We start from the raw sequence: 27,231 nt of genomic DNA, 5'->3' as shown, positions 1-27,231 counted from the left end.
CGGAGGACCACACGTCACAGGGTGTAGCGCGCCCACCCAGCGTGGAAATTCAGCCCGGTGGAGTCGGATTGCGAGAGAGCCGCGGAGGAAGCAGTGCACGCTGGGAGTGGTAGTTTTCAGGCCTCAAGTTCACGGGTCGGAGGATGGCCGAGGCGAAAGGTCCCTCCCCGGTCCCGCCTTTTGTCCACGTCTCACTTCTCCCGGCCAATGCCCTCTCCTGTCCCCCGGGCCAGCCCCTCTCCGATCCGGCCCCCATTGGTCCTGAGGTTCAGCGTCTTGGGCCCTACCCGGAAGTAGCGTTGGGGGAGGTGGTTTCCTAGACTACGACACCGGAAAGCTGGGGGAGGCGCTCCGGGCTGCTGAGAGCGGAGGGCGGTGGCAGCGCTGGCGCTAGGGACCGGCTCGGTGGCTTCGGGAAGCAGCTCGGCGACGGCGGCCGCTCGCGTTCCTCCGCATCCCGGCCTCGGCACGGCTCGCAGCCCCTTTGCCACCGGCGTCCGGCAATGTGTCCCACCGGCCAGGCGTAGCAGCTGCGCGTGCGCGGAACCGCGGGGCCATGAGCGAAGCCGGCGGCGGCCGGGGCTTTGGGTCCTCGGTCCCCCAGCGAGCGCCATGGAGCCTGGTGGCGGCGACGGCCGCGCTCTGCCTGGTGTCGGCCACGTCCGTGTGGACGGCGGGGGCCTCGCCTATGAGTAGGGAGGAGAAACAGAAGCTTGGGTAAGGGTGCTTGGAAGCCTGGGGTGGGTTTCCTCGTGAGGCTGACCACGGGCGAGGTGCCTGTCATTGCGACCCGGGCGCCCAGTGGCCTCTCCTGTCGCGATTGGGACGGCTGTTGCCTCGAGAGAACCCTGGCGGGGTGGACAGGGTCCGGGAAAGTGGGGGTCGCCGCCCGCGATGCGACCTCGCGGGACTGTCGGGGTGTCGCCCGGGCTGTCTGTAACACGTGCAGGCTCCTTAAGGCCAGCCGCGGTGTGTCAACGCGGCTGCCATGTCACTGGCCCGTGAAGGGGGCTACAGCCCGTTTCCCTGCGCGCGAGAGTTATGAGGTTGCCTCTAATCAGAGACGTGGTTAGATTTCTTGCACAAGTGAGCTCCCAGGTGGGAAATGTTGCTGATCTCACAGCAGTTAAGGAAATCATGTTTACACCTGTTACGGAATAGGGGGCGTTCATTGGAACTTGAACTTTACACATTTTACCATTTCCTTGCAGTGCTTTCTTGCACTGCATTTTCATAGTAGAACAGTATTTGATGGTGGTATTCAAAAGCCCCAATTAAATATACCTATTCACTTTACTCAAAGTAGTTTTATCAGTTTTGAAAGTCATAAAATCATCAGTTATATGTACAGCATTTAATTTAGAGTAAGTGTTCCTAATACACACCAGGTCCCACAAATGAATAAGGAAAAAGCCAAGAACCAGTAGAAAATGGGCAAAGGGCATGAAGAGTTAATTCACACAAGAGGAAATGCAAATGGTCAATAAACATGAAGTTACTCAACCTCATAAATGTGAGAGATGCAGACTAAAACAATGAAATAGCTGGGTTTTTTGCCGTCAGGCTGGTAAATACAAAACACAATACATGGATGGAGTACTGACTGGATAGTTGAGGTGTGAGAAGAAACTTGGTGGGAGTGTAAATTGCTGTAATTTATTGACAGTCTCCTAAAATTTAAATTGTATGTATTCTTTGATTCATTAATCCCATCTCAGGGAATCTATCCTACAGAAATAAAAGCACTATTAAAGTAGAGATAGGTGTACAAGGATGTGCATTTTGAAAGAACAGAGCTGTTCCTTGGAACGTCCATATTATGGAATAATATTCATATATTAAGGAGGAGTTAGGTCATCGGAAGGCTACCCAGAATATACTCCCAAGGCCAAAAAGATGTAAGCTGTAGAATACTATCTGTAGTACCATCCCATGTTTAAAAAAAAAAACAAAAAAACGGAGATGAAATTGTTTAAGCTCAGAAAAACATGGAAAGATGACTACCTCCTGGAGTTACAATGGAGGTGAGGTAAAACCATCAGGTTTTATTTTATCGATATATACAGACTTCCATATTGTTTAAACTGTTGCAAGAGTCTTGTATTAGTTTTTAAATAAAATAGCAATAAAAGACACTTGTTGGAAAATTTAAAGTGTCAGTATGAAAACAAAATTACCAGTAAACTCTAATAAGTGTCTTAAATTTTCTCTTTGTGAATTTAATGTATCTCTGATAGCTGCTTTACTGAATACCCTATTCTGTGCCAGGCAGTTTACATATACTATCTCTGTAATCCTCTCTATTTCTTAATGAGGTGGATGCGATCCCCATTTTGCAGATGAGGAAATTGAGACTCAAGGTTGACTTGTTCAAAGTTACAGAGCTAAGTAAATGGTGGAGCCAGTATTCAAACCTGGGTCTGTATGACTTCAGAGCCCATGATCACTCCACTCTGCTACACTTCTATAAGACTTGGAGAGAGAAGCTTCAAGTCTGTTAAGGACAGCAAGTATTTTTATTTGACCACGACTCCCCTTTCTCCTTTTTTTGTTAAAAATTTTTATTTGAAGAAAAGTCATTGGATAACTCATTTTTGACCAAAATAAATTTTTAACTGTAGAGCTCCAACCAGATTGGCTTGAGATTTCAGCTCAAATTTTGAGATCATTTATGAAAGTGAAGTTACAGTTATTTAGGCTTGTTAATTTAGATTGCCTTACTCTAGGGTAAGAGTAGAATAAGAGTCTACAAACCACAAGTACACATTGCTTGACTGCTTTCTCATCCGGTAATTTTCAGGAAACGGAACTATGATTTATTAGGTTTACCTGTACAATTTTTTTTTTGAAAATCCAAATAATGATTTATGATAAAAAACAGAAAATGCCTATCCCTTTCCCTACCCCCCCCACAAACTAAACTGATGATAAAGGCTGAAATTATCATGAGTAGTAAGCAGTTGCTTGGTTGCTTGCAGTTTATAGTTTATGGAGTTATTTACCTGGTTATATGTAGTCTTATACTTCCTGGAATTCACTTTTTGTTTTTGTGTTTTAAATGTTACAAAAGTTGTTAATGTTTTTACTTAAAAAATGAACTATAAAACAGTTCAATTTCTGTAGCATGTTGGTAAGCAATGTAACTTTAGAAAAAGCTGATTTATAGATCTAATTTCCAATACATTTTTATCCAGTTGTTGAATAGATATAAAACCTTATAGAAAAAAAATCTCTGTATGATATAGTAATTATTCTACCATTCTGTATTTAAATGAGTGTTAGGACTTATATGTGTAATTAAGAAAGTGAGAGAGCTCAATTGGATATTAAATACCTCCACTTTGAAGTATATGTTGTGAAATTTGATGATCATGTGCTGCATAAATGTAAGGATTGGAAAATAATGTGTCCTTCTTGTTTGCAGTCGTGATTTATTTGTAGTCTTGAAGCTTGAACGCTTGCAAAGTTGGGTTAACAAGTTAAAGCTTATGTTACCTGTAATACACGTGTCTAGGCACTACTATTACCAGTTACAGAAATTTACTTCTTGACAATAATTTTGTATTAATTCTATTTCAGGGGAAGGAAAAAAAGAATTTCCATATTCCATTTATTGATATCAGTGCTTGAAGGGAAAATTTAGCTCCTTTTTTTTTGTTCGTTTATTAGCTAATTTGAGAGCTCTTTATCACCTGCAATATAATAAAAAAAAGTCTAGAAGGATTTTTTGAGATACTCAGTAATTTTCTGAGATAACTTGATCCATATTCTATCATACATGTAAACATATAAAGAACTAGTGTTTTAGCAAAGTGACTTATCACCTTGTTAATGATTAGGTGTTTTTAAATGATTATTATTTATAAAGAGTTGTCAGAACTTAGCTTGTTCAGTTCACAAGTTTGAGTGTACTTGATTCTGCTGGTTATTATAGCCAGGATCTGGAAATTAGTCCTTTTCTGTCTGCTGGCTATATTATTACCAGTATTTCATCATCCATGATTACAATTTTTAAAAATATATCCAGCCATTTTCTTTAATATTCTCTTCAATTCTTGCCATTAGTGATTGGAACTTTGGGAATAATAGTAAGAATTAATAAAAGATTATTAAAATGTTTTTCTTTTGCTAATTATTGAGAGACTTGGCCTTGCCTAGCCATAACATTTTTTGTAGTTTTTCCTATAACCCTCACTCCTCCAATTTGAGAGTGTTTAATTGAAAGACTGATTCCTTGGTCCCAACCTTGCAGATTTTGACTTAGTAAATCTGGTGTGGGGATCAGAAATTTCCATTTTATACAGTCATTTTGGGGATTTTGAGAAACAGAGTTAGCCAGAATACACAGATCTCTTTTTGAGGATTAGTTTTCTCATATCAGGGGTGAATATTGTTTATTCGACTTTTGACAGTTTTTTAAAGGAGCCAAAGGTACATCATAAAATCATAAAATGTATCTTTTGGAAGTGTGACAAACATATTAACAGAAATGTGTTAAACTAAGCATTAGTGATCTTATTCAGTTTAAGGGGAAAGGCAGAGGCTTCATAGAGTATCGTTATTTCATAGCAATACACACACCAACCCCTTTCTTTTGGTAGAATGTATAGTATAAGCAATAAATGGTAACAATTATTTCTTTTGGGTCTCTTCAGTATTTTCCCCTTTCAAGACATTTATGTTAAATAATTTTGTTAAGAGGTAATTGTTTTTCATCATCAGATTTTCTTCTCTCTGCATGGCATGTATCATTCAGCAGTTTTCTTAGGAAAGATTATAAGATGACTTTTACATAAATTGCTAGAATAGGAAAAGTTTGGCCCATCTCTGCGTGATTCATGAAAGCTTGTCTACTAACATGGGTGTATTTCCTGACCCTGTTTATGTTGCTTCCTAACTAAATTTTTCTTTTGTTTTTTATTGGTATATGTTTATGAAGGAGCATTAACTTTTTGAAAGACAGTAAATAGAATATACTTAACTTTTTCCTATTTCTGCTCTTTTAAAATTAGGAATCAAGTACTGGAAATGTTTGATCATGCTTATGGTAACTACATGGTAAGTAGAAAGCTTATCTTTATATACCATTTATGAGAGCTGATTATTATGTGAGCACAGTCAACTGGGAATTTTAAAACCTGAATTAATAAATTTTATTTCCTTTAAAAAATTGTTCTTAATTTTTTTAAAGGAAGTTTTTAAAAAATAGTACAAACATAGGCTAACAGAGCATTCCTGATAGTGGTTCTTAGAGAACCAATTTATTGACTAGGTAAGAAGAAATTGAATTAGATTATGAAACTTTGTATATAAATAGTTTCCTTTGATGCTATCAACAGTGTTTATTTATTTATTTATTTTTTTAACATCCTTTCTTATGTGAAATGAGCATGATAGTAAAGAGTTGTATGGTTTTTTTTTTTTTAACTGACTTTTTTGGTTTATTTATTTATTTTTGACTGTGTTGGGTCTTCGTTTCTGTGCGAGGGCTTTCTCTAGTTGCGGCAAGTGGGGGCCACTCTTCATCGCGGTGCGCGGACCTCTCACTATCGCGGCCTCTCTTGTTGCAGAGCACAGGCTCCAGACGCGCAGGCTCAGTAATTGTGGCTCATGGGCCCAGTTGCTCCGCGGCATGTGGGATCTTCCCAGACCAGGGCTCGAACCCATGTCCCCTGCATTGGCAGGCGGATTCTCAACCACTGCACCACCAGGGAAGCCCAACAGTGTTTATTAAATATATAGTTAAGGTGGATGGATGTAAACATGAATAAGATGTTATCTCTGGCCTTAAGGAAAATGATTCTCTTACTTTAAAAAAAACCTATTTACAAAATTACTTTATTCACTCTGAAGAAAACAATCGCTTAAGAGAGTCAAACTGTCACCTAGTTTCTGTCCAAATTATATCCTCATAGTATGCCTTGATTTGAATATATTTTGCTTTCTAGATATGCTGATCCATATTGTTTTAAAATGTCTTAGTGCTCACTTGAGATGAAGTAGCAAGTTCAGTTTTACAAGATGAAAAAGTTCTGGAGACCTGTTGCGCAATGGTGAATATACTTAACGCTGCTAAACTTACACTTAAAAATGGTAAATTTTCTGTTACGTGTTTTGAACCACAATTAAAAATTTAATCCCCCCATAGTACAGGGGTAGGAGGTGGGGAAGGACATCTGTAGCTGCTCCCCTGCCCTGGCCACCTCTTGCCGCTCAATAAAATGATCTTAAACTGCAAAAACATAGTGATAATAATTTTTAAAAGATAACTAGCCAGCAAATTTTAGAGTTCAAAACATAATTTTACATGTAAATTTGTGTAATTTTGAAGAGTTTAATCAAATTATTCTGAGAATTACTTCTTATGCCTTGTTATGTCAGCAGATCTTCTTTTATGATTAAGGCCTATAAAATGTAGTTGGGAAAAGTTTGGCAGAGAACTAACTTTAATTGATTCTGCTTTAAGAATTTTTCAACTGATTCTGAGTCCATTTTTCTATTACCCAAAAATCTTTATATATTAATATTATCTTTATGAACATGTAAGTACATATGCTTTTATGCATTTTTGTATTTTTTAAACATGCCTTATATTTGATAATTCTTATTCCCTTTTATACTGTACAGTTTTTAAGAGTACATACTGAGTTCTTAAATGTTTTTAGGACATGATGGTGATGAAGTTTCGGGTATTTTTAACCATGTTGAAAACACAGTTTTGAATTCATTTCTCAAGGCTCAGCCATTCCCGTAACATTTCTTTCAAAATCATTTATCCCTGGTTAATTCAGTTTGGGCAAATCATAATTTAACAAATCTAAGCTAGTAGTTTTGAGGCGGCCAAGTGGGTCCAGGATACACCCTCAAACCTAAGCCATGTCATAAATGCATACTTTTCGTTCCAAAGTTGAATACAGCGGTATACAGCTGGATTAATTCAATACATCTCACTCTGAACAGGGTCGTCTCTTTCTAAAGCACGGTATCTTTAACATCTTGTTCCTTATTAGGTAAACAGCTGAAAGTTATATCAGTACATTTTTTCCTACTATAGAAATGGGTTTCTGACAGAGCAGGTACCAAGGGCAGCCCTCAGAGGACTTCCTGGTCCAATTCCTATTTATTGGACCCTAACTGGGTGACTTTCTATACCCACCTGCCTACAAGATCTAAAAGAGAAGGATTTCAATTCCAAAGACTGGAAACTCCTGGAATTAACACCCCCCTCCATTTTTCCAGTGGAGTCACACCCATCTGCAGTCTACTGCAATATGCATTTTAAAATATTCAACTATTTTACAACATGAGTGACTCTTGCAGTGTACTTGTGCTATGCTCAATTTATGTGAGGTTTGTAACCCAAGATTTAGTCTAGAATTCACACTTCCCCTTTTCAGGTTCTCAACTAACATGAAACAGTTCTAAAATAGTAAACAGAGACCAGGTGCCCTGTACTTGTTATATGAAGTCAGTTGAAAATTTTTTCTAGTTCCTATACTCAGAAACACTATTAGCTTGCTATAGAGTAAAAGTGTATATAGGTTTTAGAGTGAGACGGGTTTGAGTTCAAATCCTATCTCAGCTATTTAGCTTGGCCCCTAAAGAGATCATTTAATCCCCCTGAGCAGTGTCTTCCTGTGTAAAATGGGGATAAGTACAAAGGATTATTGTAGATTCTAGGATTTTTGAGAACAGGAGACCATTTTCTTTAATTTTTAATAAATTCATCTTCTATATGTCCCGTGCCTAGCTAGCATCATGCCTGGTACGTAAATGTTTTATGTTTTGGTTTTTTGGTTTTGAAAGAACTGAATTGAATTCCTGTGAAGGTGTAATCAAATTTTTTTTTTTTTTTTGCATTTGATTATTGTGATATATCTTTGCCTTTTCAAATCAAAGAAATCATTTAGTAAATTTTATTAAAAATACGAGTTAATGGTAAATTTGGGGATCTATAACTCTGTTTACTTTGGTGTAGTCAGTTGCCTACTATGCTAAAATGTAAAATGCCTGGCACATGGTGGGCATTTAATAAATGTTGAAAACTTTTCATTTCTTACTAGTTTTTAAAAATATTTCTCTCCAGTCTAGTATACAATTACAGCAATTCCTTTTAACTTTCTTGGTTCCCGGGAAAACACAGTTATTTTCCAAAGACAAGCAAAATAATCTGATTAAGAGCAAGAACCCTGGAAATGGAGCAGGACACCCTGAGGTGGCTCTGCCACCTACCAGCTGAGTTACAATGGGAAAGTTACCAGATCTCCCTGAACCTATTTCTTCATCTCTCTAAAGTGGTTCACCTGCCTCACAATGTTGTTGTAAGGATTAAACAAGTTAATACAACTAAAGCGCTTAGAACTTGTGTCCGCCAAATAGGAAGCACTATGTAAGAGTTTACTGCTACCAACTGCTGCTGCTACCATGACTGCTCCTAGTAATTCATTCTCTACCTGAGATTGAAATTGCCCTCCTAAAATTTATCGAGGCCTTTAACTCAGAACTCATTCCCTAGATTGTGCATAGAACTTTCTTCAAACACACTCATTCTTTCCTTGTTCTAGGCATGCGGCCTTTGAGCTTTTGTTTTTGTTTTTTTGTTTTTTTTTTTTTTTAAAATGATTCCCAATGTCCTATTAATGCTGTTTTTCAATAACAGTGCCCTGCCAGCCTTAGGTAGATTACTACATCTCTACCATCTCTTGGTGTTACATCCAAAAATTTTCTGACTTTAATCAATCAATAGCATAAATACCAACAATCGTAACGACTGTACTTGATAGATCTCTAGCCCCAGTCATCCTGCAGTTTATCCACAATGAATTGCACAGATGGCTTTCTCTTTTCCCCAAATAGCATGAAATTAGATGTTTGTTTTGGCAGTTCTTGCGTGACCTTATTTAACCTTAGGCCACAGCTACTTTAGGGCTTCTATTAGCATGTTTTTAGTATTTGTGCTGAGGTCTGTTTGCAGATTAATTTAGATGACAAAATACATGTATTTAGGCCACCAAATAACCATTTTGGATCTGAGCTCTCTGATCTGATCTTCGTCTTCTAATGCTTTTCCTGTCTACTGTAGATGACTCAATTATTCACTGTTAGAAGCAGAAACTACTTTGGTAGAGCCCTAAACATTATAAATAAACTCTAAAATCGTTGGTAAGCACAGTTTCCTTTAACTAGTAGCACCATACCAGTAACCACTTTTAAGCTTGATTTTGTGAGTGCAGTTCAGAGAAAGAGATCAGTCTTTTCCATTTATATAAAAGGAACTCTTTTAAAATGTAACTTTCTTGTGGATTTCTAGATTTATGTAAGTTTTCTTAGAATTATTTTTTTTCTAATTTTTCAAAAACATTTTTTATTGTGGTAAAATATACATAACGTAAAATTTACCATTTTAACCCTTTTTAAGTGTACAGTCCTATGGCATTAATTACATTCACATTGTTGTGTAAATATCACCATCCATCTCTAGAACTTTTTCATATTTCCTTTTTGAAACTGTGTACCTAATGTTTCTTTTTGATAGTTTCTTCATCAAAAAGAGTAATTCTGTAAATAAAGTAGTTTAGAAGTGATATTAATAGTTGGGAGGAGGGAAGGTAGAAATGTATATGTACATTTTTTTGCGTGGACGATTGTAGGACTACCTTTTATTAACCATTGTTCCTTGGCCTCTACTTATAGAACATCCTAAAAATCTGCCAGAGTGACTTAAGAAATTCTCTAGTATCCTCTCATAGTTTTTTTTTTTTTCTTAATCACACTCTGATACTCCATGTAGGATTTTAATAGAACCAGGTCTTTCTATTTATTTAGGTAGAATTTACAGAGAAAAAGATTTCCAATTTCAAGTGCATGGTTCCGAGTCAGACAGTTGTATACAGTTGTTTAACTACCACCACATTTATCATCTAGAACATTTCCGTCACCCCAAAAAGCTTCCTCATGTTCCTATGCAGTCAGTTCCTTTTCTCCACCTCTGACCTCTAGCAACCATTGTGATCTGCTCTTTGTCACTAGTTTTCCCTTTTCTAGGATTTCATATCAATGGCATCTTAAAATATGTATGTAGTGTTTTGGTTCACATTCTTCCCTGTAGCGTGATGTTTTTTGAGATTTGTCCATGTTGTTGGAGATACTGTAGTTCCTATTTATTGCTCAGTAGTAGTCTTTGATTTGATAGAACACAGTTTATTTATTCATTCACCAGTTGGTAAATATTTAGCTTGTTTCTGGTCTTTGGCTGTTACTAAAAGACTGCTGTGAACCTGTGAATGCAAATTTTTATGTGGACATACATTTTCATACTTAGGAATGGGATTGCTAGGTCATATGGGAAGGTTAAGTTTAACTTTTTATAAGAAACCGCCAAACTTTTCTAAAGTGACGGTAACATTTTGCATTCCACACGAGCAATTATAAGAATTTTAGTTGCTCCACACCTTCTCCAACACTATGTATTTTCAGTCTTTTTAATTTTAGCCATTCTAGTGGGTGTGTAGTGGTATTCTGTTGTGATTTTAATTTGACTTTTTTCTGATGACTAATGATGTTGAAAATCTTTCCATGTGCTTAGTATATCTTTTTTTGGTGAAACATCTGTTCAGATCTCTTGCCATTTTAAAATCAGGTCATTTGTCCTGTTATAACTGAGTCATAAGAGATATATATTTTCTGGATATCAGTCCTTTATCACATATATGTTTTGCAGGTATTTTCTCCCCATCTGTACTTTGCCTTTTAATTTTCTTAATGTCCTTTGAAGTGCAAATGTTTTAAATTGTGACCAAGTCCCATTTATCCTTTTTCTTTTATGATTCATCTCTTTTATAGCCTACTTAAAAAAATATTTGCCTAGCCCAGGGTCACAAAGATTTTCTTGTTTTCTTCTAGCTGTTTTATAATTTTAGCTTTTTCAATGAGATCTATTACCCATTTTGAGTTAATGTTTGTATATATGGTGTGAGGTAAAGGTTTGTTTATATATATTTTTTTTCTATGTGGATATCCAGTTACTCCAGCACTATTTGTTGAAAAAAGTATCCTTGCCCCACTGAATTACTTTGGCACCTTTGTAAAATCAGTTAACTGTATATGCATGGGTCTGTTTGTAGACTCTGTATTTTTTTCCACTGGTAAATATCTATTTGTACATCAGTATCACCCTGTCTTGAATTAAGTGATATTGAGTCCTGAAATCAGGCAATGTAAGTCTTTCAGCTTTGTTCTTTTTCAAAATTGTTTTGAATATTTTAGGTTCTTTGCATTTCCATGTAAATTTTAGAATCATGTCAATTTCTACAAAAAAAAAAGCCTATTGAGCTGTTGATTGGGATTATGTTGAAATCTATAGATCAATTTGGAGAGATTGACTTCTTAACAGTATCAAGTCTTTCAATCCATGACATGATGTCTCTGTCCATTTATTTAGTTCTTAATGTTAGCAATGGTTTGTACTTTCCAGTGTACAGGTCTTGCACATCTTTTGTTAAATTTATTCATAATTATTTCATATTTTTTATGCTATTGTAAATTGTAGTTTTTCAGATTTTAGTTTCCAATTGTCCATTGATGTTATACAGAAATACAACTTTTTTCTGATAACCTTAGATCCTTGCTAAATTCACTTATTATTTCTAGTAGCTTTTTTGGTAGATTCCTTAGGATTTCCCACATGGTCAATCATGTCATCTGCAAACAAAGACTTTTCCTTCTTCCTTCCTCCAAACTATGTGCCTTTTATTTCTTCTTATAGCAGTGGCTAGGACTTACAGTATTATGTTGAAAAGAAGTGGTGAGCTCCTTGTATCATTCCTAATCTTATGGGGAAAGCAGTTAGCCTTTCACTGTTAAGTATGATATTGGCTGTAGGTTTTTCATAGATGCTCTGTATTAATTAAGTTCCTTTCTATTTCTAGTTTGCTGAGAATTTTCATCTTCACAGGGTATTTATTGAATTTTGTCAAATGCTTTTTCTGCATTATTGATAACAATCTTCCTAAAACAATCTGTTGGCAGCAGGACTTTATTTCATTATAACATTATTTATTATCATTTATTTCATATAATATTATTTCATAAGTTCAATTTATTTTATCATTGATCAAAACCAAATTGATTAACATATATTGAAGAATTTGGAAACTTTTGTTCTCATCGTATTTTTTTTTTTAAAGTATTTCACATTTATGTATGTATGTATTTATTTATTTTATTTATGGCTGTGTTGGGTCTTCGTTTCTGTGCGAGGGCTTTCTCTAGTTGCGGCAAGCGGGGGCCACTCTTCATCGCGGTGCGCGGGCCTCTCACTATCGCGGCCTCTCTTGTTGCGGAGCACAGGCTGCAGACGCGCAGGCTCAGTAATCGTGGCTCACGGGCCTAGTTGCTCCGCGGCACGTGGAATCTTCCCAGACCAGGGCTCGAACCCGTGTCCCCTGCATTGGCAGGCAGATTCTCAACCACTGCGCCACCAGGGAAGCCCCTCTCATCGTATTTTGAGTAGAAACTTCTAAAGCATGCTACCATTCTACTCTGTTGTGATTAATTTAAAATCTTATGAGACAACTGCAGTTTGTTACTTATTTCTCCTCAGCACTGAGAAACATTCCAGAAAATATGTTACCTCAAAGGATCATATGTTCAATGTAGAAGTATTAATAATTTAATAGTTTAGATAAATGGAATCCTAAACACCTGAAAAATGGTTTAATAAGTGAGTATAAATAGTGAACAAAAGGAAAAAGGAAAATTTGACTTGGGGTGAAAAGAGAACTGAGAAATTATGCAAGTTCAATCAGTAATTAGCATATGCTCTCAATATATGATAGATGATTTATTAAGTATCATTTAGTTTTTATTTTAGGAAGGAATACCTTACCTGCCTCAAGGAGGGAGGTGTTTAACAATAAGGATCTGGAATAAAACATTTGAAATGTATGTAACTTAATGGGAAATTAAATAGATTTGATATCTTCAGTAACTCACTATTATAAATAATACTTTTGTCTTATTAGCAGAATAAAGTCTCTTCCCTTTGCCTAGTTTTTGGAATTGGTTTCACTAAAAAGTCAGTTTTGGATGCCACTTCGATTTGAGTGTTTTGAAGCAGAGTTATATCAAAGTGCCAGTAAATTTAGAATCTGATGTGGAGAGTCTACTATGTTTTGTTTTATTTTATGTTTTTGCTCTTATTTTTAGCTAGGCACCTGTTCTACTTAATTGATTATAGAACTCGTTTATCACCTGAGTTTTATTTTGAGTGTTAATTTTTAAACGTTTTTTTTTTTCTGGCTCTGAGTCATAGCAGTATGAATTTCTTATCCTTTGTCTTGGCAATACATTGTGAAGAGAAAGCATTACTGTAACCTCAAATAGCCAGGATGTTTGAAGTGTAATACAGCTGTTTATGTGCCATGTATGCATTGCTCTGAATTTATGCAAACCAACTGTAGTTTGCTTTGTGGTTAACCCAAAGAAAAGGCTGTGGTTTTGTTTCTATCCTTAATGTTGAAACGGGGACATAAAGTATTTTTACACCTGGTTCAAAACTCTCTTATTGGATTATTCTGATTTGCAGTTGCTATTAATATTTTTCTTACCTGGATGAGCTTAGGGTTTGAGTTTATTTCAGACAAAGGTGTTTGTGTATGTGTGTGTGTGTTTTGCAAAACCCTAAAAATAGTAGTATTAAGCTTTATAAGCAGCGGTTTAAAAAGTAAGGAGCTCTTTACAATCAAGCTAACATTTGAATGATCTCATACAAAGTACCTTGCAAAATATATCAGCAGGTTTTAAAAAATATTGCTTATCTTGAGTTACTTCTAAGTGTTGTTTATATGTGTTAGATATAAAACTATAAAGCAATAAAAATATTGTGCATTCTGGTAAATCACGATTCTATTGGAATTAACTGAAAAAGTAGTTAGGAACTTGACATCTAAAAGACACATGTGAAAGTAATTAGGAATTTATACTAAAATATATATATATAATATTAATATTATAAAATACTGAATTCAGAATTTAGTAGCTGCATGTGGATTCTAATTATATCAAAACATTTGTTGCCTGGAATCCTTTCTTCAGGAAATAAATCATTGTAGAGCACAGAACTTTTTAAAATACCTGAAGGATTGCAGTCTGCAGTGCTTTTTGTATTTAGTCTACTTTAATTTAAACATTTTTTTTAATTCATTAATTAATTTTTGGCTGCATTGGGTCTTTGTTGCTGCTCACGGGTTTTCTCTAGTTGCAGCGAGCGGGGGCTATTCCTCGTTGCGGTGTGCGGGCTTCTCACTGTGGTGGCTTTTCTTGTTGCAGAGCACGGGCTCTAGGCACGCGGGTTCAGTAGTTGTGGCATGTGGGCTCTAGAGCACAGGCTCAGTAGTCGTGGCACACAGGCTTAGTTGCTCTGTGGCATGTGGGATCTTCCCGGAGCAGGGCTCGAACCCGTGCCCCCCGCATCGGCAGGCGGATTCTTAACCACTGCACCACCAGGGAAGCCCTTTAATTAAAAAAAAATTATTTTTGGTCTTTCCCTTTGTGTTGACCATGTGTTTAGTGTTCCTGACCTCTGTTCTGTTTTTTTGCTGCTAATGTGCTGTGAGTTTGGAATCTAGATAATCAAGTTTAGAGAGAGGCAGTAGGATAGAGTTGGACATTGGGAATCAGGAATGTTTTTGCTGAATTTTAAGAATTAAGAATCATATGGACATACAGCTATAGGAGGAACAAGTCATCTTCAAGGTACAAAAGATCAGACTAGTCTTAGAAACTTTGCCAAGGTGATACTTAATGAACAAGAAGGGTGTGGAATAGTGTTTCAGATTTCTGAAGGAAAGAATATATGTTGCAGGCGTTTTATAACCATTCAGATTGTTCTTCAAGTGTAAGGCAAGAGCCAGCCTAACCCAGGAATACCAGAGAAATAACAGTACTGATGACACTATTTTAAAATAACTAAACAAAAATAACTTACGTGAGAACAAAGTTCAGGCATCCAAGAGATGAATCAAAATAAAAACTCAAGAATGGAGAAGCCAAAGAAAAATGGTGTGCATTGACTCCATTTAAGTAGAATTCTAACACTAGCAACTGCGGGAATTATGGTTCCAGACCAGAATACAAATGTTATAAACCTTTTAAAATCTTTGTCAAACATTAAAAATTTTCTTTCTGATGAACATAAATGTACAGAGGAATTTTTTAAATAGCTGAAACTATTATTTAGTATACCATAATTCAAAATATTAGAGACTTTGAAATTTAAAATGTTATTTCTTTGCAAAAACTTCACTAAGTTAGAACAGTGCTTGCCTTGCTTGCCTTCTTCTCATTGTATAACTTAAGATATGGACCATACACCTCTGCTATACCTTGTATAGATGGTATGGAAATTTCAATATTTGGATCAGCTTCAAAAATTGTACCCTTTGCCCTCTGTGTCATGAAATATCTCTGGGAATTCCTTTAATGGGGAGTTTTCTGCAGGCATTATTTCCTCTGCAATGTCTTTATCCTTTTATGTCACAACCACTTTTTTCATCTACGTGGATAATTTGGCCTTCACTAAATTCCTCTGGCTGCATATCTAGACACTGTTTGAATGGCAGCAGGATCAACATTCCGTGGTCAGCTGTTTCTTCTATAACCCCTTTTATGTTCAATTTGAATTTCACTTACAGTGTTATCACTTTTCATTTCTTTGCGAACTTTCATCCTCGTTGGTTAATTTCCTCTTTTGATTATTTATTTTTATAAATTGTCAAACTGTCATGTAGAATTATCACTAGGTGACAAGGAGGCACATAACTTCATGCTTGCTGTCTGTCTGTGAACTAAACAATAGATACACAGTGATCAGTCACTGATTCCACTTCGAAAGAAGTTGTGTGATTGATCACTGATTATTTACATAGTGATCTGTGGATTGAAGAACTAGCATCAAAGTTTGCATTCTGTGCAATTACTTAATAATACAGTGGTACCTGAGATTTGAACTATGTTGTTGAGAGTTTATTTAAGTAAATTGTGGATCTCAATTTGTAAGTGTATAGTGAAAACATGCAAAGTGAAAACTGCCTATAATAATATAATTGATAAAAATCCTAAGTTGAATTGGGGAAAGGTATGAGTATATTAATCCTATTATTCTTGTCAGGTAGTCAATAAATATTGTCTAAAGTTGAAATATGTAAATATAGTGATTCTAGCTTCTAAATGTTTCTCATAGTCGTATTTTATTAATTTTAGAAGAATCTTCTAGGGACACTCCCCTGGTGAAGAAAATACAAACTACAGCAGGTCTTTGTTTCCCTCCTTTTCTATTAAGACCCTCAACCAGTAGGTGGAGATATTCTAGTCCAGTTTCACTGAAGCAGCTACCCAACTTAAAGAACCTACTTCACTGGCTTATGGCCATGCATGCAGGGCCAACAGCATCAAATCTCATACCCTTTGGGCATTAACATATTTCCCACTAAGGCCCGTCTTTTTATTCCTAAGGCCCATGTTGTGGTCAGTGCAGCCTTCACCTTCTACACTCAGCTATGCAGTTTTGGTACTTGAACATTTCTTTCCTCATTCTCAAGCTCAGCTATGTATTAAAAATAATTTAAAAAATTTATACAACATTTCACTGTGTTTGTAGTAGACAGGAGGGAGGATTCTTGTATGTGCTTCATTATCACCTAGACTAGAAATACTCTGTCATGATCATTCATTAAAACAAATCTATTCAATAGTATGCCAGACTATAAAGTGCCTATTAGTTGAATCGCTCTGTTGTACACCTGAGACTAACATAACTTTGTACATCAACCTATTTCAATAAAAAAGTACCTATTAAGAAATATTAAGAAATATGTGAGACCTATATGAGGAAACTGAATTCATAAAAGAAGATCTGAATTAATATATTGATGTAGTATTCCTAGATCGGAAGATTTAGTGGGTAAAGATATCAATTCTCCCCAATTTAGGCTCTTCCAATTAAACTCTCAATGGAATTTTAAGGAAATTTTAAAGTTATCCAGAAGAGTAAACTTGAAAAAGTCATTAAGAAAATTTAGAAGAAAATAATTGAGGGGAGTGAATTGCTTAACCAAGTAGCAAGGCATGTTGCAAAGATAGAAGGATTAAGATAATGGTTTTGGAGCAGGAAGTAGGTTTGTAGAACAAAGTAGAGGCTACAGAACTGTATGTTTGTGTAGACACTTTTGAACTAATACGCCGTATTTCAAGCAATTAGGGAAAGGATGACTAGTTTAAAAGGTGGTATATAAGAAATTGGCTATTTGGGGGAACAAATACAGTTACATCCCTATTTCACATCATAAACAAAATTAGATTCCAGGTGGAGTAAATATCTAGACATAAAAAAAATAAAATTATAAGAGTACTGTTTTCAGAGACTCAAGATAGCCTTCTTAACCATGCCTGAAATTTAGAAACTATGAAGAAAGAGACTAATAGATATAACGACATATTTAAAGCTTAAAGTAAAAAGTACCATAAACAAAGTTAAAAGCCAAATGAAAGACAGGAGACAAATGTTTACTGTGTGTATAACAGTGTATAAGGGGTCTCTTGGCTAATAAGACAACCAACAGAAAATGAACAAAGGGTATAAACAGACATTTCAAAAAAAGAAATAGCAATGGCTAATACAAAAAGATATTTATCCTCATTAATAATGAAACTTGAGATACCATTTTTTATCCAGGCTGTTGGCAAAATGTAAACTATTGATCATCTGCTCTGTTAGAGTATTGTAGGAATGTAAATCGGTGTCTTCAGTTTGATAGTAGCTATCAAAAATTAAATATCCGTACCTTCGACCCATTGGGTCTGGCTTTAGGGATTTAATCCATAGAAATACAAGCATATGTACAAAAGACATGGGCATATAGCTGTTTATTGAAGCATTGTTTATACAGTGAAAAATTGAGTTCAACCTGCATGTTCATCAATAGAGGAATAAATAAATAAATTGTAGCATATTCATTCTTAGGAATACTGTGAGGAGCAAGTACTATGAAGTAAGTGTATGGGCTCTGGAGTCAGGTTGCCAGGTTCGAATTCTGGATCCATCATTTACTAGTTGCGTGACATAGGCTTACTTAACTTTTCTGGGCCTCAGTTTTCTCATCTATAAAATGGAAATAATTGAATCTGTTTCAGAGGGTTGTGTGATAAATAAAGTATATGGAACAGTGCTTAGAACATAAGTACTCAATAATACGAACTAATATTAAATTATCACTTTGCAGTTATTAAAAAGAATAAAATACATCTGTAAAATTCCAGCATGGAAAACCCCATAGTGATCTAAGTAAACAAATTTTAGGACAGTGTATGCATATGGCATGAGTACCTATTTGTAAATGAAATTTTTAAATGATATATGTGCATGTATTTCAGTGTGTGTGGATAAATCTGGAAGGATAAATGCCAATTGTAACAGTAATTATCTCTTGGGAGTGAGATTGGGTGGAGGGGAAAGGGATTGTCAGATTTTCAAAGAAATATTTTCCTGTGTTTTTTTCCCAAGCATGTATTATATTTATAGCTAAAAAGTTTTTTTTTTTCTTTTAAGGTTCCATACACTGTAAGGATGGTAGAATTTTTGATTAACTTTTATTTTACTTAAAAAAAAAAAACCTGTGAAAAGTTGTGTTCTCTAAATGATGGGTGCTTTCTCTTGTTTTCCTTAGTGACTCACTGAGATTTTCCTTGCAGGAACATGCGTACCCAGCTGATGAACTCATGCCTTTGACCTGCAGAGGTCGAGTTAGAGGCCAAGAGCCAAGTCGGGGTGATGTTGATGATGCCTTGGGAAAGTGAGTATTAACGAAGGGGATGGCATGGCATCTCAGAGTTCCCAAGTCTTAAGACATTCAGAGGCAGTGTGCAGATGTATATGTGGGGATTGGTTAAATTTCAAAGACTGCTTTAAGTATTACATTAAGTTCCTTTATTCCTTTCTGTTATCTTTTGTAAAATATTAATCAGTTTACCTCTTGGATCAGTGAAAAGTTGAGTAGTTTGTTAAGATGGATGTAACTTTTAGGATGTATATAAAGTCACTGATGTGTTATAAGATGTTGATGCTTTAGTATTTTTATTTGCTTTTAAGAGAGCTAATGAATATTTCTGTTCATTTTGAAAGATATGTAGTTATGCTGAACATAAATGTGATGTTAAGACTTTTCAGGTTCTTTCAGTGTTTTACAAGTTACACGGTACTGTAGATGCATGGAAGTACTAGCTAATGGAAGCTTCCAGTCAGTAGGATGTAGCTACGTCTGCTTATACATTCATGGATAAGCTATTCAGAATTCTGATGTTGTGTATCTCACCATACTTGTTTCTTAGATTTTCCCTGACACTGATTGATTCTTTGGACACTCTTGTGGTAGGTTTGATTCTTCTTGAATTATTTTATAAATTTCTTAATATGTGCACTCAAGTATTACGAATATAATCGTTACACAGTAAGTCTGAAATAGAAGCCTTCAGAATTTAAGATGATTTGATCTTTGCTTCTAAGTAAATCTTTCACACTCTTGAGTTGATAATGTCATGTGAATGTCAAGTGAAATTATGTAGAATCATGGAGATACTCAAATAATTTATAGGTATGTCAGCTTATGTGATGGCCCCTTAATCAGGAAGGTTGTTTCCCTTTGGACAAGGAGGTTGATGATATTGGAAGAAAGTAATTCTAGAAAATGCCCTTGATATTCTTGTTCCAGAAAGACATGCCACAATCATACTAAAATTGTTAAATTAGAATTTTTATGTATTATGTTCATTAAAAATTTAATTTTTTCTCAGAAGTGATTTTTAGCACCAAGTGATCACTACTTGGCACTCCTTTTAAACCTCATGGGATACAAAATCATTTAAATTAATTCTAGTTGGGGACAGTTTGTGATGGCAGAGGGGAATGATTGAGTTCCAGATGTCATGATTTCTAAAGGTAGTATCTTTCTAGTTCTTTACTCTCAGATCATTTACGGTATAAAAATTAGGCTTGTTTCAGGATTTTCCTTAAGGCATCGTTCTCAACTTTGAGTTAATGTCTGAAGTATTGATTAATATTTTTTTAAAAAGACGAAAAATCTTTGTGGTGGCAGAAATTTTTCAGAACCGGGCTTTTCTTCCCAGTATTGATTCTACATTCTTCTTTCACTGGGTGATTCTTTTTTCTTTTTCTTTTCTTTTTGAACCAGAGACTATCAACTATATCAGCACCTTGGGAATATTACCTGTGAAGTTTTAAAAAATATACTTCTCTCCCGAGTTATTCTGATTTAATTTTCCTGGAGTGGGACTGGGCATTATTATTTATTCCTCTAAAGCTTCTTGTTTATAAAATTCAGCCATGGTTGAGAAGAGCTTTTTTGTTGAGAAGACCATGGTTGTTTAGACCTTTTTAGCTGTATCAGGGTTTTGAAAGTTGTGACTTCATTTTTCAGAGATTAAAGGAATGTGTGAACCATATTATAATGACTATGAGAATGAGAGAGAATATTGTGTACCTTATTTTTGGTTTAGTGGTCCTTATTTTTGGTATAGTGTTCTGCTGTAATAGAAGAGAAAAAGATAAACAAGTATCCCAGGAGGCACAAATTACCACCCTGGGAGAAACTAAGTGGTGTTATTTATTTATAAGTATAGCTGGATAATGCACATCAGGTCTATCTTGATATGGTAGAGTGAGTGAGGAGCAGTAGCTGTGTATTAGGAAAGACCATAGGTGGACTTAAGTTTGTTTCTCATTCTGTCATCTTGGCTTTATCCTTATATACAGTAGGTTCTCCATCATCTCTCTGTGTAAGCTCTTACTGATTTTTATGAACATGGACCTCAGATATTCTCTGTGTTTTTAAAATTTTTGTCAGAAATGAAGGAGAAAATGTGCTTCTAGGCTGCATAACTTTCCTATATTTAGAAATCTGTTGGTCTCTAATTGAGCAGCCATTATTATAAAGATTCTGTCCTGCTTTGAAGTTATACCACTTTGACATTGGTTCTCAAAATATGATTCCAGCACCACCAGCATCAGCATCACTTGGCAGCTAGTTAGAAATGCAAATTGTAGGGCCTCATCCCAGACATTATTGAATCAGAAAGTCTGGGAGTAAGGCCCAGCAGTCTGGTTTTTTTTAACAAGCTTCCAGATGATGCTAATGTATGCTGAACTTTGAGAACCACTGTGTAATAATGCAGTGCTTTTTAAACTTCAGTGTACTACAAGTCATCTGGGGATCTTGCTAAAATAAAATGCAGATTGTGATCCAGTAGACTGAAGATGGGGCCCAAGGACATGTGTTTCTAGTAAGTTGCCACTTGGTGGTGCTCTTGCTGCTGGTCCGTGGACCACACTCTCAGTAATGTTTGGTGTAACTTGAGTTCTAACTCCTCGTAGCCGGGAGTACCAAGAAGTGATCACCTGATATGATATGTGACCTTGGCCAAATTACTTAACTTCTCTGGGCCCCTGTTTTCACTTCAGAAGGACCTAGATTAGATATCTAAGATATCTATCAATAGTTATCTATTTAAACAGAAGAATTAGAAGAAAAGTAGTTTGGAAGTTTTTTCCTATGTTTAGAAGGAAAGTTATCTTGTACATTTTATCAATACAACTATTAATATTTCTAATTTACTTTGTGATCATTTTTTGATTTGTGGTTTGTTTATTTGAAAATCTTAGAGGACATATCACTTGGGACAGGATATAACCTTATTGTTTTTATTTTGGTCATACCATAATATGTTAAGTAGAACTTCTATTGTCATAGTTTGATCTTTCAACTTAAACTCTTGTTCATAATTCTAGCCATCTAGTTTCTATTGATTGTAATGAAGTCAAGCACTAAAACTTTAAATTTACCACTAAATTCAACATTACCATGAAATCTACAGAAAGAAAGATATTGAACAAATTAAAGATAATGGGGGTAGGGAAGAGACCTGAGTTTGTTCTTTGTTATCAGCTAGGTGCTGAAGAAACTAATCAACTAATGGAGCTGTTAGAATGAATTTTTAGCTAATTATGGACAAAGAACTCTCTTCCCATTTTTATTCTCCTTTGAAACAAATAGCACTGGTACTATTGTTGGGAACAATTCTTGGGAGATAGACTTTGGAGGAATAAAATGAACAAAATGATATTAAGAAGGGGTGTGTGTGTGAGGAGTGAGTAGAACAGTTGTGTTTCCTTCTAGAAGTGATAGAGGGCTGTGCGCATCTGCATTTGTGGCTGCAGAATTTACACGGACTTTGAGATTAAGAAGGGAAAGCACTCAATTTAAAGTCAGGTTTTGTATTATATTTCACTCAAGGCTTACCCTAAATTTTACTTTTACTTGAATTTTAGTCAGACATTCTTATGTGGAATGTTTTATACCTAAATTAGAATTTTTAGTGAAGTATCAAATCAAGTGAGAAAGCACTATAAAATATTATCAAACAAAAAGATTAAACAGTCAAGTAAAGGGAAACCACTTTTAATGGACCTGGGATCTAAGTAACATCTACTTGTGCAGCCTTAATTTAGACTGAAAAATTAAAGCAACCTGTGTAATGACAGTGACCCCCCGCTTCATGGAGTTCATTGCAAGCATCCAAGAGTTCTTAACTTAGGATTCTAGACCCTCATGGTAATAATGGTAATAATGGTAATGGTATCAAGCACTTAACTAAGTCAGGCACTTTACTAAAAGTACTGTACATGCATTACCTCATTTAGGAAAACAAACCTATGAGAGTAGGTATTTCCTCTTTTTGTAGATGAAGGAACAGGCTCAGAGATAGAAGTAAGAACCAGAATTCAAATCAGGGCTTGGTCTTGACCCCAACATTGCACTGCCTTCTTAGTTAGGGGCTACGGCATCCATGGGGTGAAGATGGCAAGTGGTGTGTGATTTCGGATCGGTTGAAGGATGTGCTTTCTTCTGAGACTAAGCAACTTTTTAAATGATGTTTGGTGAATAGGGCGGTTTTTGTTTTGTTTTGACTTGGAAGCCAAATCCCAGTAGAGCTCACCTCTTGTGGCTCTAGGTCATGGTTCATGCACACCAGCTAGCAGTTCGGATGATGATTGTTTTAAAGTCCTAGTGATATTTCAGTGTGTCTAAATAAAGATTCCTTGCAATATAAATAAGCATTTAATTTTTTTCAGTTTTAGATAGTATCACATTTTTATAATAGGCTTAAGGGAAAAGTTTTTTGTATGTTTTACTTTTTGGAGTCTTAAGGTATTAACTTGCTATTAGCAGCTCATTTTGAGGGTATTTCTCTATGTCTTGGTCGAAAAGGACTTTGTTTTCAATAATTTTCTTCTCCTAGGTATTAAATAAAACTAAAGAATTTGAAGATGCGGTGAGAAAAGTTTTAAGAGATGTTAATTTAGATAATGATGTAGTTGTATCAGTCTTTGAAACAAACATCAGAGTTCTTGGGTAAGTATGTGAGACGACACTAAAGCTCTAATTTTAATAACAGAAAAGCCAAGGGTACACTCTTTATTTCTTGATGGTTATAAAGCAAGAAATTTCTTATGTTTAAAAGATAAAAGTTGGGGTATTATAAAACACAGAGTCTGTGGGATGACCCTGCATTACATGAGGCACAGAGAGCAACAGGGAATAGTTGTAGACTCAAATCAAAGGCAATCTTTGTTTGTTGTTAAAAAAGGACTGACTATAGGTCGAATATTTGAGTATTAGCTATGTCGCAGGTTTTTCGCCAGATTATCTAGTTTACTAACCTTAACCAGCACCTCTTCAAGCCAAATGAAACTGAATTTATAGGATTACCTTTGAACTAAACAGTTTGAAATATTGTTGGGACACAGAAATTACAGGATTTATTAATTCACGTTTCAACATGTAGTTTTATATTTAATGGTTACTTTTGTGTTATTGTAACTCATTTCCTTTTTCAGACAAAGTGAATCTATTCTTCAGTTAAATTTAAGAAATAGTTTTCTAGTTTTTCACGGAGTGTATTAGTCTATTACATTTAATACAGAGTGGGGCGTTGGTTTTTTTTTTAATGTTACGCTAAGAGTCAGAGATTTCATGATGCTATAATTAAATTTAAAATTTCTTAAAATCAAATCTGTTAAATTAGTTAAGATAAATGATTTCTAGGATGTTTTTTATTTTAAGAAAATTTAAGGTATTTAAGAATGCCAAACACTTTACATCAGATAAAACATCTGATTTTTTTTTTTTTTTTTAATACTGGCTATGTAATATGGTTTGCCACAAAATAAGTAGCCAGAGTTACGGAAAAAGTTAAGACCTTCTGTGATCTTTCCTTATGTACTCTAAATTGTTGATAATAAGATACCCACATCTTTTTAGGTGATGATGTTTAAGTGTCTGTACAATGTGGCTAATGTTTCACCTCTGTGATTTTAGGGGTCTTTTGGGTGGACACTCATTGGCCATCATGCTGAAAGAAAAAGGCGAGTACATGCAGTGGTACAATGATGAACTTCTCCAAATGGCAAAGCAATTGGGTTACAAACTTTTACCAGCTTTCAATACTACCAGTGGCCTTCCTTATCCAAGAGTAAGTAATTCTGAAAAATATGGCGGTCTTTGTCTACTTCTTCGCTATTATAAAAAAATCAATTTTTGTGATCCAGCCATTGTTCCTCACCTGCTTGAGGCTGGGAAAAAAATGCTTCAAGCTATGTAAGAAATTTATATTGACATTTCAGTTAATTTGCGTTTGAATGGTGTGAGAATTTAGTTAAAGCCTTTTATGTGTCATTGCATAACACAATAGATTATGCTGCAGAAGGAAGAAACAGATGCCAGACTGGAATTTGGGCACAGAATTATTTGTGCAGGTGATATGGTGGAAGCAGTAAGAGTAGGTGTTAACCCTCCAGAGGAGAGGGTATAAAGAGAATATAGAACAGAGAGGAATGAGGAGGAAGTAGAGCAGTGAAAAGGAGATTGTTCGGAGACTGAGGAGGAGAACCACAGAGTAGTGTAAGGTATTATAAATTCCTAAAAAGAGAGTTTCAAAAGGAGATGTTCCAGCAAACATTAGGAGAATTAGGTGCAAACCGAGCCTTGAAGGATATAATGTGGCAGAATAAAGGGGGAAGAAGGATTCAAAGTAGGTGAAAGTATAGGACCGTTCATTTTGAGATTTCCTCTATGTTGGTAGTTCAAGAGAGTTGGCAGCAGAGTCAGTTAAGGGAGTTTTGTTGTGTTCTCCCCAAGAAAATTTTATATTTAAGACAGAGGGAAAGAAGCCATTGAGATGGAAAGAACTCTCTCCTGATATATTTCATTCTTTATTAACACTATTACTCTTTCCCTCTTATCCAGGCCAGACACCTCAGCCATTACCAAGCTCTATTAATTTTTTTCTCTTCTGACTGCTGCTATGCTTGTTGAAACTAATATAATTTTATTCCTAAGCTATTATAAATACCTATTTTACTCTTTTCTCTCTGGTTTTTGCTTCAGAGACTTAAAAAATTAATCTTACTAAAACATAACTTTTATCAAATTACTCTACCCTCAGAATTTTACTGACTCTGCCTGTTGCACTGAATGTCCTTTAACTTTCAGGTTTCTTTATGGTTTGGCAATAGACTTTCTTTCTGAAGTTCTTTCATACCCCATACTCCAATGAAACGAATGTCCCATTTCAGCCAAAATAATCTATTTGTGTTCCCCAAAACACCTAGGGATTTTTTGTTTTTGTTTTTGTTTTCATTTCCATGCCTTTTGGCTTGCTGGAGTAACTTCTCTACCAATATAAATAAGACTCATTTCCTCCATCAAGAAATCTCTGACTGGAGATCCAGCATGATATAACGTGCTTTTCAAACGGGGAGGTCGCAGCTCATTCGTTTACCCATTGATTTAGTGGATCGTGACCAGCACCATTTTTAAATTTTTTTTTTAAGAAACAGACTAGTATTAAATTTCTTATTTAAATTTCTAGTTTGTGATATTTTTAAACAGCTCTTCTTTGAATATCCTTGTATGCATCTTTTTAACTTGTTTCTCCCTTAGGATAAATTACTAGAAGAGAAAATAATAAGTCATAAAACGGGGAGAGCTTTTTAAGGCTTTGTGTACTTACTGATCAGTTGCTCTCCAGGAAGGTTCTACTTTTATACTTCCTGTGTTGTGTAAAAGTGCATGTGTTGTACTGCTGCCCACACTGTATATTATCATTCTTTTGCCAATTTAAGGAGGAAAAAAATGGAAACATGTTCTAATCTGAAATTTCTTTGCTTGTGTGGTTTAAAATTTGAAATTTCTTTGCTTATCAGTGTGGTTTAAACTTGTTAATCTTTTTGTTTTCTTAGCATATTAAAATTGAAAGCAAAGTTATTTTAAACCATCTAGATGTTTATTTAATTGAATTTACTTTTAGTGAATATTTTTAGTTTTTGTTATAAATGGAGGCGCTGAATTTTGACGAATCTGGCACGTCTTCACTTTTGCCGTAACATGAGAAGCAGACAAGAAATTGAAACAGAAGTTACTAACAGCATTATAGTAAAACAAAGAACATTGTATTATTTTCTTATCCTCTGAAGTATCAAGAAAATTTTAAAGATTATTTTTTTAGAAGAGGACTACAGGTAGAAAATAACTGCCTTCCCATCCTTTCTTAAACACACTTAGTAAATACTTCTTTTGCTCATGAAAATTTGTACAATCAACCTCTCTTGGATATGAATACATAATTGATAGCATTTGCATTAATGGGTTTAACTCAGAAGTGTTTGCTGGACAGAAATGCTATTGTAATAGTCAATGGTCATTTTTTTAAACTCACATAAAACCTAGTTAGAAACCAGCTAGTTTCTGGTCAGGTTGGTTCTGGTTAATCCAGGTTTATATTGTGGTATTATTTGGCCGGCTGAAAAATTTTTCTTTGTGTTATTTGTTAGTCTATCAGCAAGGTAATATACTCTATATTTCAAAATTATTTAAACCTGTAAATAAAATTTTAATCTCCTTTTAAATATATACTATAACTTAATTAGTTTTTTCTCTGTGAAAGACTATTTAATATAGTACTGCTTTTTCACAAATTCTCAATTAAACCTAATTTCTTTTAGGACTGGTATGGTTTCCTATTCTGGTACTAACTAGTTGAAACTGTCCAGAGAACAGTGTTGTTATAGAAGGTATTTCCTCTGTGTAATTATTATAATGATAC

General features: G+C 35.3%; 1 protein-coding gene across 2 annotated transcripts in view; it reads left to right on the top strand.

Annotated features, from left to right (window-relative positions):
* Positions 1-335: 335 nt before the first annotated feature.
* EDEM3 (ER degradation enhancing alpha-mannosidase like protein 3) overlaps positions 336-27,231 on the top strand; it is a 79,682-nt gene continuing 52,786 nt past the window's right edge. For both annotated transcript variants that reach the window (XM_068541396.1, XM_068541395.1), the window contains exons 1-6: positions 336-717; positions 5,013-5,058; positions 18,748-18,848; positions 19,384-19,423; positions 23,368-23,480; positions 24,447-24,600. In XM_068541396.1, coding sequence (XP_068397497.1) covers positions 557-717; positions 5,013-5,058; positions 18,748-18,848; positions 19,384-19,423; positions 23,368-23,480; positions 24,447-24,600 — 615 coding nt within the window. In that variant the 5' untranslated portion in view covers positions 336-556. The remainder of the gene's footprint in view (positions 718-5,012; positions 5,059-18,747; positions 18,849-19,383; positions 19,424-23,367; positions 23,481-24,446; positions 24,601-27,231) is intronic.

Source organism: Eschrichtius robustus, chromosome 3 (assembly GCF_028021215.1).
Source record: "Eschrichtius robustus isolate mEscRob2 chromosome 3, mEscRob2.pri, whole genome shotgun sequence".
Lineage (NCBI taxonomy): Eukaryota > Metazoa > Chordata > Mammalia > Artiodactyla > Eschrichtiidae > Eschrichtius > Eschrichtius robustus.
Note: the sequence above shows the minus strand (reverse complement) of the source record. Positions and strands in the feature narration are given on the sequence as shown.